The following is a 15,117-nucleotide window of genomic DNA, read 5'->3' as shown; positions in this document are numbered from 1 at the left end:
ATGTGTTATTTCTGTACATTGACAACATGGTTAAAAAAACTGTTGGCAAAATCATAATTCGACCTTTTTTGTTGCAGTTATGATAATTAATTTAGAAAAGGCTAGGTTATTATGTTAAACGAGAAAACGGTCACAAGAAGATTGCATTTCAGGAAAGCTGTGTTTAGATCAGAGAAAATTGTAATAATGTAGCCTAGATTGAGTCACTGTACTGTCAGGGATATTTCATAACAGACTGCATTGCAACAAATTTCCCTTAGAACAGGAGCTAATTACCCGTCTCTGACTGCTGTGTTGCTGATATTTTACCATTTATTTTCAGTACATTTGCAACATTGAAACAAACCACCGATATCCAGGAATATTACTAGAATGAATCCAGGAATGAATACTCCACGCACGCAAACGCACTTTGGAAATATCGCGAGACGTCGCAGCTCCTCTCACTACGTAATGTGCCGTGCTGCTTATGGCGGCGCTGGTGACAGTGCTGAAAGCTGTTGGGGTGAGTTTTTGGTGAATTAATCGTTATAAATCGTGTTTTACACGTATGTGTGCAATAGATCACACTCTGCTCATCATTTGTGTCAGTCTGTTGGTATGTAATAATGTGAAAATAACGATTTATTTCTCCAAGACACCGAGGCCTGGGTGGGGGCAGTGTTTCCAGGGTTTGATTTTCCATCATAAATCAAGACGATGGTATTAGTTTTTGGTAAAGGTTGGCATTTGATGTTGGTAGAAATCATCCTCTTTTATTCTAACATCTGAAAGTAAGCGTCGAATATAACTGGCTTCATGATGTCCACACGAGCGTCAACGTTAGCTGTCGTGTTAGCTTAGCTTTTCTCTCTTCGCTGTGTAGCATGTGAGCACTGTGATTGCTAGTAGGCTAAGTTAACGTTAGCTATCTGCTGGATGAACTGATCCCTTTCTTTGATTTCCTTTGTTGTTTGTGGTTCAGGTAGAAAATTGAAGGCTTAAATATATTGATGTGTGTTTCTTTAACAAGCGAGGCAAACAATAGCGTTTTCTTAACCGCCCTATCCCAACTCTAAAATCACCTATGACCGTTTGTCACACTTTAATCCCCCTCATTTTAGACAACGTTAGCAGGCTAACGTTAGACTGGGCGCTAGGGGCCCCGCACAACAGTTAGACGTAAGCTAGCTAGCTAGCTATCGTGGTTAGACACGTTAGTCGAACATTTAAATGTACCCAACTGAGACTAAAAAGAAACTAGGGGTTGTTTTCTAATCTAATCTACACAGGATGGTTTAGTTTGAAGTTAAATAATTTGATGTCACGATGTTAAGCACTAAACTAAGGTAGGTGCGTCGTATTTTATAGACAGATCACCCCGTTGCCTTGCTCTTGGCCTCAGAGGGGTTCATGAAGCCCAGCACCCTGTAGGGTGATGTTGCAACTCTTGCACCGAGTTGTTTGCACACAAGCAAATTATGTACTCGTCTCATGTCTCTACCGAACGTATCGCCAAATGACATTTGCTCTCTGCGACAAATCTGGCTATGTTGGCTGCGTCTGCCTTGACATGTGAGTTTGTTACTTTTAAGGAATCTTTTAATCCATTGTCAGCACTTAAAATGACCAATCCCGATTCGGTTCCTGTGGGCGGACTCGGTATGCGGCTGTTTTTTGACTGCGTCACGGGCAGCTGGAAAACACGCGCTCTTAGGTTCCGACGTGATGCTGTTAGCCAGTATAGCGTATCAACTTTCTTTAACCATTGCTATTGTGTGTTTTTCCTACTGTATGGGGTTGTTATATGGCGTGCATATTGTGTGTGGAAAGTATTGAAATTGGATGTTGTCCAGGGTCTGACGCTGAGGCAAATGTTTACAAATGCCACCCAGACCTTTGCCCCACTTTAATTTGGATCCTTCTAACCATTTACCCTTTCCTCATGTTTTCAACGCCGTGGTAAACCTGACTGTTCATTTTTTTATTTGTGAATTTACAAATTTAACTAGTAAATTAGGACTTGAATAAAGGCATCCTTCAAATAGTGTAAACATACCTCCATGTAGACTTTTATGATTAATTAATCCATTTTAATTATGGAAATCATGGCTTGGCTTGGTCCTCCTGTAAGACTCCACTCCCTAGTTGTGAATTTGACCCCATTCCATGGCCTTGTTTTGAATGCCCATGAGCCTTGTGCTGTGGTGGTGCTGCTACTAGTTATTAAACTAATCGAGGTGTCATTCGAATCAGCTTTTCCTCAGCTTTTTCTTTTTTTTTTAGTTGTGTCCAAGCCAGCTGAAAGAAAACAGGACTTTGAATAAATGAAGGCTATGAAATAGCAAAGCTCTGTTCAGAACTGTGGTCATACTTTTCACACACACTTAGTAAGCAGCGCGTGCGCGCACACACACACACACACACGAGGGTGGTGGTGTATCATCAACAGAGTGAAATTAGACAGTGGTCAGCAGTGAGCGGCAGTCCTCCATAAATATCCTCTCACACCGGCTGGTATGCACAGCGACTTGTTGATCTGTGTCCTAACGGGGAGCATCAAGGCAGCTGGTCCTCCAAAACAGGGGCCTGTGCTCAAGCAGAAGGGGGCAGCTGTGCACACTTTATTTTTAGGTGGGGGATTGTGGATAAAGAACACAAGGGTTCTGTTCACACAATAGATGTGTAATTTTGCTCTGAGGGACCTGTGGCAGTTCTGTTTATACTTGTTCCTCATGTTATGACTTATGTGTCATGTTCTGCCACTCTGTGTACTTTGTAACCACGGTGGCTATGATTTCTGGTATGTTGTTAATTTGTCACCATCTCCACTGAGTACTGCTTGATGCATCTTCCACCAGCATAATAATGGTGTCATGGTCTTTGAGAAAGTGTGTCTAGTCATGTGTGTGTTTGGTTGTCACCTAATGTCTTTGTTTTTGCTTTGTTTTTGTTTTTTTTACAGTATGAAGTGAAACAGAACTGATTTTTGTACCACCTGAAACTGCTACTTCAAGTTCAGATCACACCGAAGTAACAATTCAAGGAAAAAACATCCCAAAAGTTAGTAAATCAACTGGTGCAACGAAACTCCGAAGACTAAGGATAACAACTTCACTTCAATAGAAACGGGGAAAAAAACCGAAGCAACCAGACTAAGTAACCAAAGATCTGTGAGCCCAACTGAAACAAGAAGCTGAAGAAGACAACGAAGACAAAAAAAATTAACAACAAACCTAAGCCACAGACGACAACCAACAAAAAAGCGACCTGCAAAGACAATACTTGATCTGAGACAAGAAGTTTGTGCCTACTCAACAGCTTTGACAAAGCACACGTCCCAACGCTGCTTGAAGCCCTTCTCATCCTCACCGCACCTCTCTCATCCGGGGTGCGGAGAGGGCTGCTGTCTGCTCGTTTTATCTTTTCGTTACCTCCTCCTGTCCCTTCCTCATCTGCTCTCTCTCTCTACTAGATCTGTTTCTTTTGTTTTGGGAAGCGTAGCTGCCGTCCCCACGTTTGGCCTTTATATATTTTCCCTTCTTAATTCCTCAACTTCTCTTTTTTGTCCTTTTTTTTTCATTGTTGCTTTTGCAACTTTCTTTTGAACACGTGCCAGAAAACTTGACATAAGCGAGTGTGTGTGCGCGTGTGCGTGTTTGTGAACAGAAAATCTGCAATAGCAGTGCCACGGTTGGTGTCCCAAGACAGAACAACACAACAAGACCTCAAGGTAAGTGTCTCTTTGTTCCAATTTCGCTATCATTAGTCTTGACAGTTGTCATGAGTGAATGAATCATATCAGATATAGCTGTACCGTATGTTCTCTGTAGAACATTCCTCATGTTTGTTTTAAACCAAATAATGGAGGTCCAGATTAAATATGGGCCTGTGTGCAATGGTACATGCCAACCAACCTTTCAGTGACTGAAGGTTTTTTCTTTTCCCCCTAAAGGAATATTTTGATTATTTTACGATTTCCCCCTCCTCAGCCTAGAAGTATTCCATCCTCCCTATGGAATATTCCATTTTGACTCCAGCAATACCACAATATCACCAGTGATACATGATTGGTTATAAATACCACCCAGAAAGGTTAAAAATGAAGTCATTCTGCACATGGTACCTTCAAGTGCCATGGTAGTTATACTTGAGCTGGTTGTTTGTTATATGGAAGTGCATCATATATATCCACTACACTATAAAGTCCCCTGTTTTCAGCAGTCGCCTTTACACTCATGCTTACTCAGCATATGATTGTGATCTTCAAGCATACCCAAATAAAGTAACCATATAGTAGCTATCATACAAACAGTCATATTCACATGATGTTCCAGATCATGGCCTTCCTAGAATCCTTGAGCAGTGCTTGTACATTAGGGGTTACTCAAAATAAGACCATAAAAGCAAATGTTTTCTGTTAGACAGAAATTGTCCTTCTCAAATGAATTGATTAAGGCCAGCCCTGCTTGAAAAAATGCAGGAAAAGTACAATGTACAGGATTAAAAGGTTGTTGATTAATTTCACATCCACCAATTACAGACCAAGGGTAGTGATCTTAGGTTTAGCACAAAATTAATATCGCTAGTCATATGGTGATGGTGTCTGATTCAGAATAACTGAGTTTACTGTATTGTGAAGATGGGCATATGTTAGTGGGCGATGGCTATCATAATTTCAAGATGGGTAATTGTGTCAAGGGACCAAGCATGCTTAATACTGTATGTCAGGGGACAACAACAGATGAAATTGGCTTAAATGTGGACGGGAAACGATTAGAGGATGCTTGAGGCTTGGATTGTTAAGCTAAGTGTGCAGAATACGGAATGGGGCTGCTCTTCCCAGCAGGACTGTTGTAAAGGAACTGGTCCGTAATGCTTGCCTCTCGTTTAACCGCCGTCAAATGCCAACATTTCTGAAAGTTGTCCCCAGACATTGTTATAGTTATTTTGGAAAAGTATGATAGATAGATAGATAGATAGATACTTTATTGATCCCCAAGGGGAAATTCAAGAATATGTACGGTATGTGCCGTCAACAGTAAGAATTATGGGTAATTACTGCCTGGATTGTTTCAATATATCCTCAGTAGTGTCCCATTGACAGTTCATCACACTGTGTTACCTTTTGTGACCTTTTACCTCTGAGGAACCCACAGTCCATTATCATGACTGTTCCGCTTTGCTCAATGGCTGTTCTTGTTGCCTCCCCCCTTCCCCCACCCTTTTATTTGTGCCCCCTCCCCACCCTTCCCCCTCCCTCTTCACCTTTGCAGAAATCCAGAGGTGTGGCCTTGGCTGGTCAGTTGAAAAAAAAAAAAAAAAAAAAAACGAAAAAAAGAAACTAACCTATTGAAATTTTTAGAGAAAGAGTGAAAAAAAAAATCACGTCTTGGCACCCTTAACGAACAAGCCATCCACTTAAAGCAAAAAAAAAAAAAAAAAAAAAATCAACCAAGAGGTGGAGAGACCTGAATTTAATGGAACAATATGGGCAGTCCTTGGAAAGGCTTTGTTGAGTTTACCTTGCCTGCGTCTCCACCCACTGCGTTTGTTAGTGCCGACCTGAGCAACTCCCCCGTCGGACTCAGCCTGTCCCCGTATGGCCGATCCGTAAGTTTCACCTCCCACCCGAAACCCCTCCTCCCCCCCGTCCCCAACCGCCCACTCCCTACCTCTCCACCTGCCTCCTTCTCTTCCTCCTTCCCTCCCTTCCTTCCTCCCTCCTTCCCCATCCTACACTCCGTCACTTTTTCCGCCCTCTTCCCTTCTGCTGCTCTTGTCTGGCCTAACCTCTCCATCCCACCGGGCCCAGAGACTGGCCTCGGCCCGGCCGAAAGCTCAGGATTGGAATGGGTTTAAGGGAAGGGAAGGATGTGCTAGGACAACCTATAACGGTATCCGCACAGCAGCTTACTATAGTGCCCAGCCAAACAGAGAAATATCAACGCCAACACAGCAGTTGGTAAGAATTTGGGACACCTCAAACGTTTCATAGGCGGGTGCATGTGTGTGGTAAGCCCTTATATCATTAAAAAAAAAAAAAAAAACGAGATCTTACAGACTCAGTGGTCGACACCTTATGGACATTCAGTAGTCTTCGACATAATCTGTCCTAGGAATTAACAGATTTGACCGATTTATGTTTTCTTTTTTAAGTTTGGACAAATTTTAATTGAATTCAACTGTCAACAAACTTATGATTGGCGGTATTGAATTTTGAAAAGCGATCATCACTGAGAGCACATGGTCGAGGCTGGTCTAGGCCCTTTCACCTAAACACCTCCCCTCTAGTCAGACCTAGTAGACGGCCTCTCCTATCCTCTCTTAACATTGTTGTAGTCCTTAGGCTATGATTTCAGGAATGCCCTTTTTGTGTTCTCTCTGTCATTCTCTCAATTTCCCCATGGCCACATTTTGTTATTCCCCTTGGCCATCCTTGTGAAGGGGAGTGGATCAGCTATATTATTTACTTTCGTCTGAGTAGTCCGATCAGGCAGTGGGATTTTCTTCTGTGGTTGTACTGTACAAGTTGCAGTGAATGCTGTGGTTAAGGAAAGATCAGAAGTACATTTTTCTTACTTTCGTTTGTTACCTTTGGCTGATCAAGAGCTAGGTGTCTCAGTAGAGTAATGTTGTTGGAATGAAAGATGGACTAATGGATTTTTATGAATTGAAGTGTTTGTCTTTCCCCTAAACCTTGTGCTGTTTCCTTTGTGCGTTCGTGGGAGCCAACCGTTCAGTCAGCTTTTTGCGTACGTTTGAAAGTATGAGGTCCTGTAAAGTGACCCCCCCTTACCCCACCTTGACAGTGCCTTCCAGAACTTGCCCCAGTATTGAAGATGGAGCGGGGGTCTTCCGAACCGCCTACGTCCCGTTCCTCGGGCCATGCCTCGGCATCCCCCACCACCTCTGCCCATGCCCCTGCCCAGGCAATGCCCACCACCCCCATGCGCATTCCCCGTTCGGCCTCTATGTCCTGCCATACCCCCCGGGCAGCAGGGGGCAAAAAGCGGCAGCGGACTGCCACGTTCCCAAGATCAGTAAGTGGGCATGAGGTTGGAGGTCTGAAATGCCTCCGAGACACCCTCACGAGTGCCCTTGCCTAACCGTTTGGAGTTCGATTGGTTTGCTAACTGCATGAGTTCCACCCAGAGATTTGGATCGATTGGAGCGTAACTGGTCTTTTTGCTGGTCCATGGTGTGAAGGCGAGGCTTTTGTGTTTGCAAGTTGTGGTGTTCAGTTGAACTTGAAACTTCTGATTGTGACGTTAGTGTTAATTCTTCTCTTTCTTACCGATGTCTTTTAAATGGACTGGTGTTTGGTTTTTGCATGCGTCAACGATTGTTTGCATCATTTTTTGCTAACTGTAATATGCAGCTCTAAAGATAATCCGTGCATGTCAAACAATGGCTGAGTTTGTGGTGAACACACTAGAACTGCGTGGTGTGGCATGTTTTGTCGGCTGATGCCGTAGAGCTGATTCAACATGAAGATGCATGAAAGGGTAGCCAACTGTGTTTGCATTGTTCATGTGTGGAGCAGGCAGACAGTGCTGGAAATCAGTGGTTGGCTCTGTGGGCCAGTCAATTAAGTGTTAACCCAGTTTTGTTTGAGCTGATCCTGTGTGCCCTTTTTTGTAATGAGGTGGGGTGGGGAGAGGGGTTGTAGTATCCTTGAGAATTGTTGGTGTAGGACCACAGTGTTGTCCAGGGGAAGATCCTAAACCCTCTTTTTTTTTTCATTAGTTTAAACATTTGAAAGAGGATTCTCATCTATGTTTCCCAGTTTTCATTTGGTCATATCCACTCATACCGTGACCTATTATTATAATTATTTTGATTATTATTATTATTATTATTATTTGAAAGTGATCAGTGCTTTAACATGCCTCAACACCCATTGTCAAGAATCTCAACCTTCTTCCTTTTTCCTCCTTTGAACAGATGAGCTTTGATCCGAGCTTGCTTCACAACAATGGCCACACTGCCTTTGCTAACGGCTCAGGGGTGGGCATGCGGGAGACCGGGGTGGTGGAGAAGCTGTTGACGTCCTACGGCTTCATCCAGTGCTCTGAGCGCCAGGCCCGGCTGTTCTTCCACTGCTCCCAATATAACGGCAACCTACAGGAGCTTAAGATAGGAGGTGAGGAGTCGAGGTGGCCTTGGCCCCAAGTGTGGCTTGTCTTTTGTGTTTTAACGTAACTTCATTGTAATTTCTCAATATTGATGAAATATGGAGCATCCTTTTATTGCTCATAGTTGAATAATTAATCATGATTAGTATTACACTGAGTATATTCCAGAATGAACATTACATTCCGGTGTGTACAAAAAATCGCTCTCTCCCTTATCTGTGTCTCTTATCTCTGTCTCTCTCTCCTTCCCGCTTTGCAGATGATGTGGAGTTTGAGGTGTCGCTTGACAAGCGCACCGGCAAGCCCATAGCTGTGAAGCTGGTAAAGATCAAGCCTGAGGTGCTGCCTGAGGAGCGCATCTCCGGGCAGGTGGGGCCTGACTTGCACGCCTCTCCCATTACTAAGCTGCATGGTTATATACATCCAGTTAAGGAACACATTTTACTCTTGGTTCTGTTTTTTTGTCCTGTCTGTGTTTTTATGTACGTGGAGTGTATGTGTGTGTAAGTGTGTGTGTGTGTGTGTTTGTTTGTTTGGTGGATTGTCTGTTTGGTAGTTTTTTTTCGGGCTCATTGTAAATCTGATGTCAGACTTACAGTATATGTGAGGCATAATGGCCGCCGATGTGTCCAGATATATGGAATTAATGGACGAGGCGGAGGCAGAGAACATTGATTCCGTATATCTGCACACCTTGAAGGCAGTTTATCCCCCGGTTGCCCCTCCTGCATTTCAGAACGTTTGCACGTTAGAAATGCAAATGCAGCTGACTGGTTCAGTTGTAGTAGTGTACTTCCTTTGCTTACTGACAGTGACTAGTTAGTTTGGTTACCGTTTGATCCCATTGTTGAAGGTTCCTAGTGCTTCCCAGTTCAACCGTTGTTTGCTATATTTGTTCTAGTAGCCATTCAAACGAGCGTTGATATTGAACGGGGACTAAACCTACTTCATAGGTGTCCTGATATACAGAATGAATTGCTCCTTAGGAGCCAATCAGAAAATTAGCCATTTAGTATTTCTTATCTCCGGGGGATAACTATTGTTTAAAGCTGCATAAGTCTGTTATGCAGTTGGAAAAAAACTAAGTTTCTGGCTAATTTATCTACCATGTATTTGCCCCAGCCTGAATTGGGTTCACAATGGGCCTGAGCGTCTTTGACTTTGTGACGTCTTGATGTTCTGTCTCACTTGGGGCTTTGCATGGTTTTTGATTTAAGCAAATTCACATGGCATCAAATTGGATCTCATTGTGCAGAATAGACAATCTTATCAAGCTCATCAAGTGGCATTGTTCATGTTGTGTTGCGTTATCAGTTTGTCCTTTTTGTATTTTTTCATATTTTCTACATTTATACATCTGTGTGTGTGTAGTCTGTGGTGTCTAACCCATGCTTTCCTGTGTGGTGGATTCTGGTTCTGTAGGTAGTCTCAGCCATACCAACTCATCTGGATGGGAAATCTGCGCCCGGTCAGATGCCCACTGGTAGCGTGTGCTATGAGCGGAATGGGGTGAGTGATAGCCCGAGCGACCAGCGGCCATCTCCGGCTACATCAGGCTTGTAACTGACGTTCCGCTTGCAGAGCGAATGCCGCAGCAATTGGCTTACACTGTCGTTAATGGAAGTGGCTGAACCAGACATGAAATTTGAAAGAAATAGACTAGTCTACTAAAATTATTTTTTACACCACGCTAACGGTGCACACCTGGTGTAGACCGATTGTTTACATAAATATTTTTTTTTGAAGATGCATGTTTGTGACTCTGCAAGGCGAAACCAGTCGCTTTGCTACAATTTACAAGATTAAGTTATTGTGCTCACATGAACGGCCATAATAAACTAAGCTCTCCAACGATATGTATATCGAGGGTATTCCAAAAAAATTCGCTAAGATAACCACATCCAATGTTGACATGGTTCTCCCTTCACGATATGCCAGAAGAGGAGAAATCCCCTTTTTAAGCGGCATGGACAACGGGAATGACTGCTAATGTGTTGAATCTTCACTGGGTTTAACAGTAAAAATGTATGTTTTTCCGTGAAATGAGTTCTCGATATGAACTTGTAGACTGTATACTGTTGAATTATGCGAAAACGTGAAATTCAACATTTTAACCCGGAAGGATTCCCCAAAATAGCATTGTGCGCCAAAAGCGACTGATTTCGTTTTGCAGGGTCACATTTAAAAATTGCCACCTACGATGGTCATTTATTTTCATTAGATGGTATTTCACCTGGCAGTGAGCTTGAGGCTTTGCTGATCGCTGATTTGTTTTATGCCTTCGCCCCGTAGGAGGTATTCTACCTGACATACACACCTGACGATGTGGAAGGAAACATACACCTTGACACTGGAGACAAAGTCAGCTTTTACATGGAGACTAATAAACAGTATGTTTTGAATTTCATCCGCCCAGTCTTTCGTCCTTCATTCTTTCACCTCCAGAGATTTCCAGGGAAATGTATTAATGTAATCCACCAGTCTTATCAGTCTGTCAGTCTGTGCATCGTGGACTCGGGTCATCAGTGCTCACTGACCCAGCTCCTGTTTTGTGTTCGCAGTACTGGTGCAGTCAGCGCTCGAAACATTGTTCTGGTCAAGAAAAAACAAATGAGGTGCCAGGGAGTGGTCTGTGCTACTAAGGTAAATTCATAGTGTGCTTTTGCATTCATGGAGAAATTAATCGTTTGGTTGTTTCACATGTTGTAAACCTGAGAACCTTTTTCAGGTTTACATTGTTTTGCTATTTCTTTGTCATTTTTATGATGTATTGTATTTTACCATCGTATGCTATGTCCTAACAGAATAAATGTTAATTTATTTGTTTAAACCACTTTTAATTAAGAGAGTAAATCATTAGGCCTATGTAGTTTATAAGCTGTGTCAATATTGATAATTGTTTGATGCAAATTCACTAATTGATGTCTCACCCTTCCGTCATTTTCCAGGAGGCGTTTGGTTTTATCGAGCGTGGAGATGTGGTGAAGGAGATCTTCTTCCACTACAGCGAGTTCAAGGGAGACCTTGAAGCGCTGCAGGCTGGGGATGATGTGGAGTTCACCATTAAAGAGAGAAATGTACGGCGCTCGATGTGATCTTTGTGCAGTGGACTTGCCTGTTTCTGTACATCTTGCTCCTGCAGCATAGTTACTTATACATCAGACATAAGAGCATGAAAATTCTCAAGGAACTCAAAAAGTTCAAATATACATTCACTTTGCTCTACAAATGCAAATATGAGTAAAGACTATTCATGTTTCTGTATATCAATATTCAAATAATGTGGCAGGCTGGATAGCGGATTTCCTTTAATTTCCCCGGCATTCTCCAAACGCTGAATTCCATTCTGTATTCTGTGTTATTACCAGGGCAAGGAGGTGGCCACCGACGTGAGACTGCTCCCTCAGGGAACGGTTATCTTTGAGGACATCAGCATAGAGCACTTTGATGGAACTGTCGCCAAAGTCATACCGAAGGTCCCAACTAAGAATCAGGTGTGGCATGTGGATGAAGCAGACAGCCGATGGCAACACAAAAGGGTGTTTTAAACAATTAGTTTATGGCTAGTCAGACATATTACATTTGTTTCATATTTTACACATCACTGAAGGTGACTGCTTTAGAGATTTAAATTAGCAAAGCCATAGGATTTTCATCATTTATTTTCTGAATGTATGATTTGTGATTGTGTGGTTATAGGCTTTGACAGTTTTTAAAACGGGGTAGTTTACCAAATGATTGTCATTTGCAGTATACACTGTTAACTTCTGTCAGTTATGATATTTGGTTAAACCTTGCTTGTCAGCCCCAGTAACCAGTAGTCAGTACGAGTATATTCAGAATCACCACAATGTTATGCTCTATTCACACCTTGGAAATATCCAACATGTCTCATTGTAATCCTATTCTGCAGAACGATCCATTGCCTGGGCGTATTAGTGCTAGGGTCAACTTCACTGAAAAGGAGCTTCCGTTTGGTGAGAAGGACACCAAGTCCAAGGTGACCCTTCTGGATGGCGACCATGTGCGTTTTAACATTTCTGTGGACCGCAGAGACAAGCTGGAAAGAGCCACCAACATCGAGATCCTCCCCGATACCTTCCATTTTACTAAGGAGTCAAGAGAGATGGTGAGATTTTTTCCCCCCTCTGTAATCTTTCATATCTTCTGAATCAAAAATACCATAATTTCCCAACTATTAGCCGCAGTGTATACATTGATTTTACAAAATGTCTTCAGCTATGAGGTTAATACACGGGGTGCCGTTAATATGGTATCAATGTGTTTTTGCTTTTTAAACTTAAAATATACATTTTTAGCATCGTTTTTAGCTTAAACTGGATCGATTCCTGTGTAGATCCATTTTTTGTTGTTTTCTTACGGAGTTGTAGCTTCTTGTTAGTGCCGTGAAAGCTCGAGGACTGAGGCTAGTGTGTTTGGTCCCTCCCCTTGGCCACGCAGGGTGTGATCGCTGCCATGCGGGACGGCTTTGGCTTCATCAAGTGTGTGGACCGGGACGCTCGGATGTTCTTTCACTTCAGCGAGGTGTTGGAAGAGAGCCCGTTGCACATCTCTGACGAAGTGGAGTTCACCGTTGTGCCCGTGAGTCCGCTTGAATGGAACATTGTCCGTTGTCCTGCTGGGAGATTTTACTCTCTTTGCTATAGTGATGTTGGTAGAAATGTCACCTGTTTCAGGTAACGAGTCTCAGGGACATCTCTTTTTTAAGAGCACGATCCAATACACCTGGCTCTGGGACTAAGGACTTCAGAAGGGACAGGGCCGAGGCAGGGACAGGGTTCTTGTACACACAAAGGGCCTGTGTGGTGCCTGGTTATCAGGCTAACTACATTCTCACCAGATTGTACCCATTGTAACACAACCCAGTAGTCAGTTAGGCTGGGTGCAGTTGCTAAATGACATGGGTTTCATCAGTGTGTTCATGATTAGTCGGAACAGCAAAAACAAAACAAAAAACAAAACAAAAAACGTAGCGCCACAGAACGGCACTTGTTTGAACAAGATCCCCCCTACCTCTGTGTCTGGGAGAGACGGCGTTGTGCCCAGAGCTGCTTTTGAAGTGTGTGTCACCATCACTGTGTGGGGGTGCAGACTGATGTGTAGACACGGCAGTGTAGAGTGGCCATTAAAGGGATAATCCGGAGTGAAATGCACTTTAGATCAATTTTTCGGACTATTGGGAGTACATACGTTGAGTTGACACCAAAATCATGTCATTCGGATGTATTTTGAGAAAGTTCGAGTTCACCGTTTTTAGCCGGAAATGTCGCTGCGGCAGCTGCGCAACGCTTCCACAACACTTTACTAACATTTCCGGAAAGGTACTGACTCGATTAAATTCATTCTGGACTCTCTATCCGACCACATAAAGACGTGGGGATACTTCGGTTTGGCTTTAGGGACCCTCTACTCACTACCACGTAAGTGTAGTGTTGTTTGGAACAGTAGAAGAGGTATAAAAATAGCGTTTTGTAGTGGCGAAAGGACCTGCCCCGGTCACTTACAGGCTAACGAGTTTTGGCTAAAAACGGTGAACTCGAACTTTCTCAAAATACATCCGAATGACATGATTTTGGTGTCAACTCAACGTATGTACTCCCAATAGTCCGAAAAATTGATCTAAAGTGCATTTCACTCCGGATTATCCCTTTAAGAGTTTAAAGAGCATCCTGGCAGGTGCGATGCTCAAGGTGCTGCTGCCCATCGACCTGACAGAGAATGTTTTTCAGATGCCTTTGAAGCAGGTGACATGTTTACAGTCTTATATCTTGACAGGAAGAGGTCAGGCCAGAGAGTGAGGAGCTTGCAGATAAGGTAAGCAGGTCTGTGAGGATATGTGAGGTGATGAGAGCTCGAAACCAGGTATTTCTACTGTAAGACAGGATGAGCTGGCCAAGCAAGGTAAGAAATAAGGCACTAAGATACCAAGAGCATTTACTCAATTTTCCACCCCTTAAAATATCAGCAAACAAGCCAAAAACATCAACAAAGCAAACTCGTGGTAAATAAGAGTAGTTTGACATTAGGTTCATGGAAGTATGTGAGGTTAATGTCAGTTTGTGAGGGAATGAGTTGCCATTAGGTTAATGGAAAGTAAAGTGGCGTTTCCTTTGCGGGGTTCTTGTAGGACATGTTGTCTGCCCAGCGGAACCACGCGGTGCGGATCAAGAAGCTGCCTAAGGGAACCGTGTCCTTCCACGTCCAGTCGGAGCAGCGCTTCGTGGGCCAGGTGGAGAAGGAGGCCATGCCGGCCTCGTCCGCCGCCAATAAGAACGCGAACGTGAACGCCAGCCCCAGCAAGGCTAAGGAGAAGGTGAGGATGGGGGGGAAAGGTTGGGACATGGCGGGATCCCTTCTTCATGTCTGTTGGTTTGTTCATTCTTATGCCTTGATTCTTTTGTTTGTTTGTTTTTTCACTTTGTATGTTTTGTTTGCTGTCCATGTCGTGCGGTTGAGAACATCTTTCTGTTAGCTTTTTTTTAGAGGCCTTTCAGCACAAGCTTTTTTTTTAAATATTTCTTATGGATTCTCATAATTAAGACAGTGCAGGCGCTTTTCTTTTTTCTTTTTCTTTTCCTTCTCTCCTAATACTTTTTACTGTTTTCCCTTTCCCTCTTGGGTCTCACTTCTCTCCTCCGTTAGAAAAAAGACAAGGTAGGATGCCTCTCTGTGCATGCTGTTGTTACTGCTTCATTGGTCAGGCTTTTCACTGAAATGCTTTTTTTTCCATTTCTTTACTTTTTCTTTCATTATGTCCTATAACTACAAGAGTAGGCAGGCTGTCTAACCCTCAAACAACAAATTATTTTTTGTTCAATAGAACCTGTTCACATTGTTTGGTATGGATATAAAATGACTGCCTTTTTAGTATGTTATGCAAAAGTTGCCCCTTTGCCACAATATGTAATCCTTCGAGCTCATTCACCACTGTAGAGCTATTACAGCCAGCCACACTCCAACCCTGTGTTAAATATATACA

General features: G+C 43.0%; 1 protein-coding gene across 1 annotated transcript in view; it reads left to right on the top strand.

The window, feature by feature from the left end:
• Window positions 1–388: 388 nt before the first annotated feature.
• The window catches only part of csde1 (cold shock domain containing E1, RNA-binding), a gene marked incomplete in the record, with an annotated part of 18,768 nt that continues 4,039 nt past the window's right edge, over window positions 389–15,117 (top strand). Inside the window, 14 exon segments of the mRNA XM_062541460.1 lie at window positions 389–505; window positions 2,945–3,712; window positions 5,256–5,592; window positions 6,792–7,022; window positions 7,927–8,125; window positions 8,377–8,486; window positions 9,540–9,626; window positions 10,410–10,507; window positions 10,679–10,760; window positions 11,066–11,194; window positions 11,486–11,611; window positions 12,031–12,246; window positions 12,579–12,719; window positions 14,266–14,451. Of these exon segments, the coding sequence (XP_062397444.1) occupies window positions 5,470–5,592; window positions 6,792–7,022; window positions 7,927–8,125; window positions 8,377–8,486; window positions 9,540–9,626; window positions 10,410–10,507; window positions 10,679–10,760; window positions 11,066–11,194; window positions 11,486–11,611; window positions 12,031–12,246; window positions 12,579–12,719; window positions 14,266–14,451 (1,728 nt within the window).

The sequence above is a fragment of the Sardina pilchardus genome, chromosome 7, assembly GCF_963854185.1.
Source record: "Sardina pilchardus chromosome 7, fSarPil1.1, whole genome shotgun sequence".
NCBI lineage: Eukaryota > Metazoa > Chordata > Actinopteri > Clupeiformes > Clupeidae > Sardina > Sardina pilchardus.
Note: the sequence above shows the minus strand (reverse complement) of the source record. Positions and strands in the feature narration are given on the sequence as shown.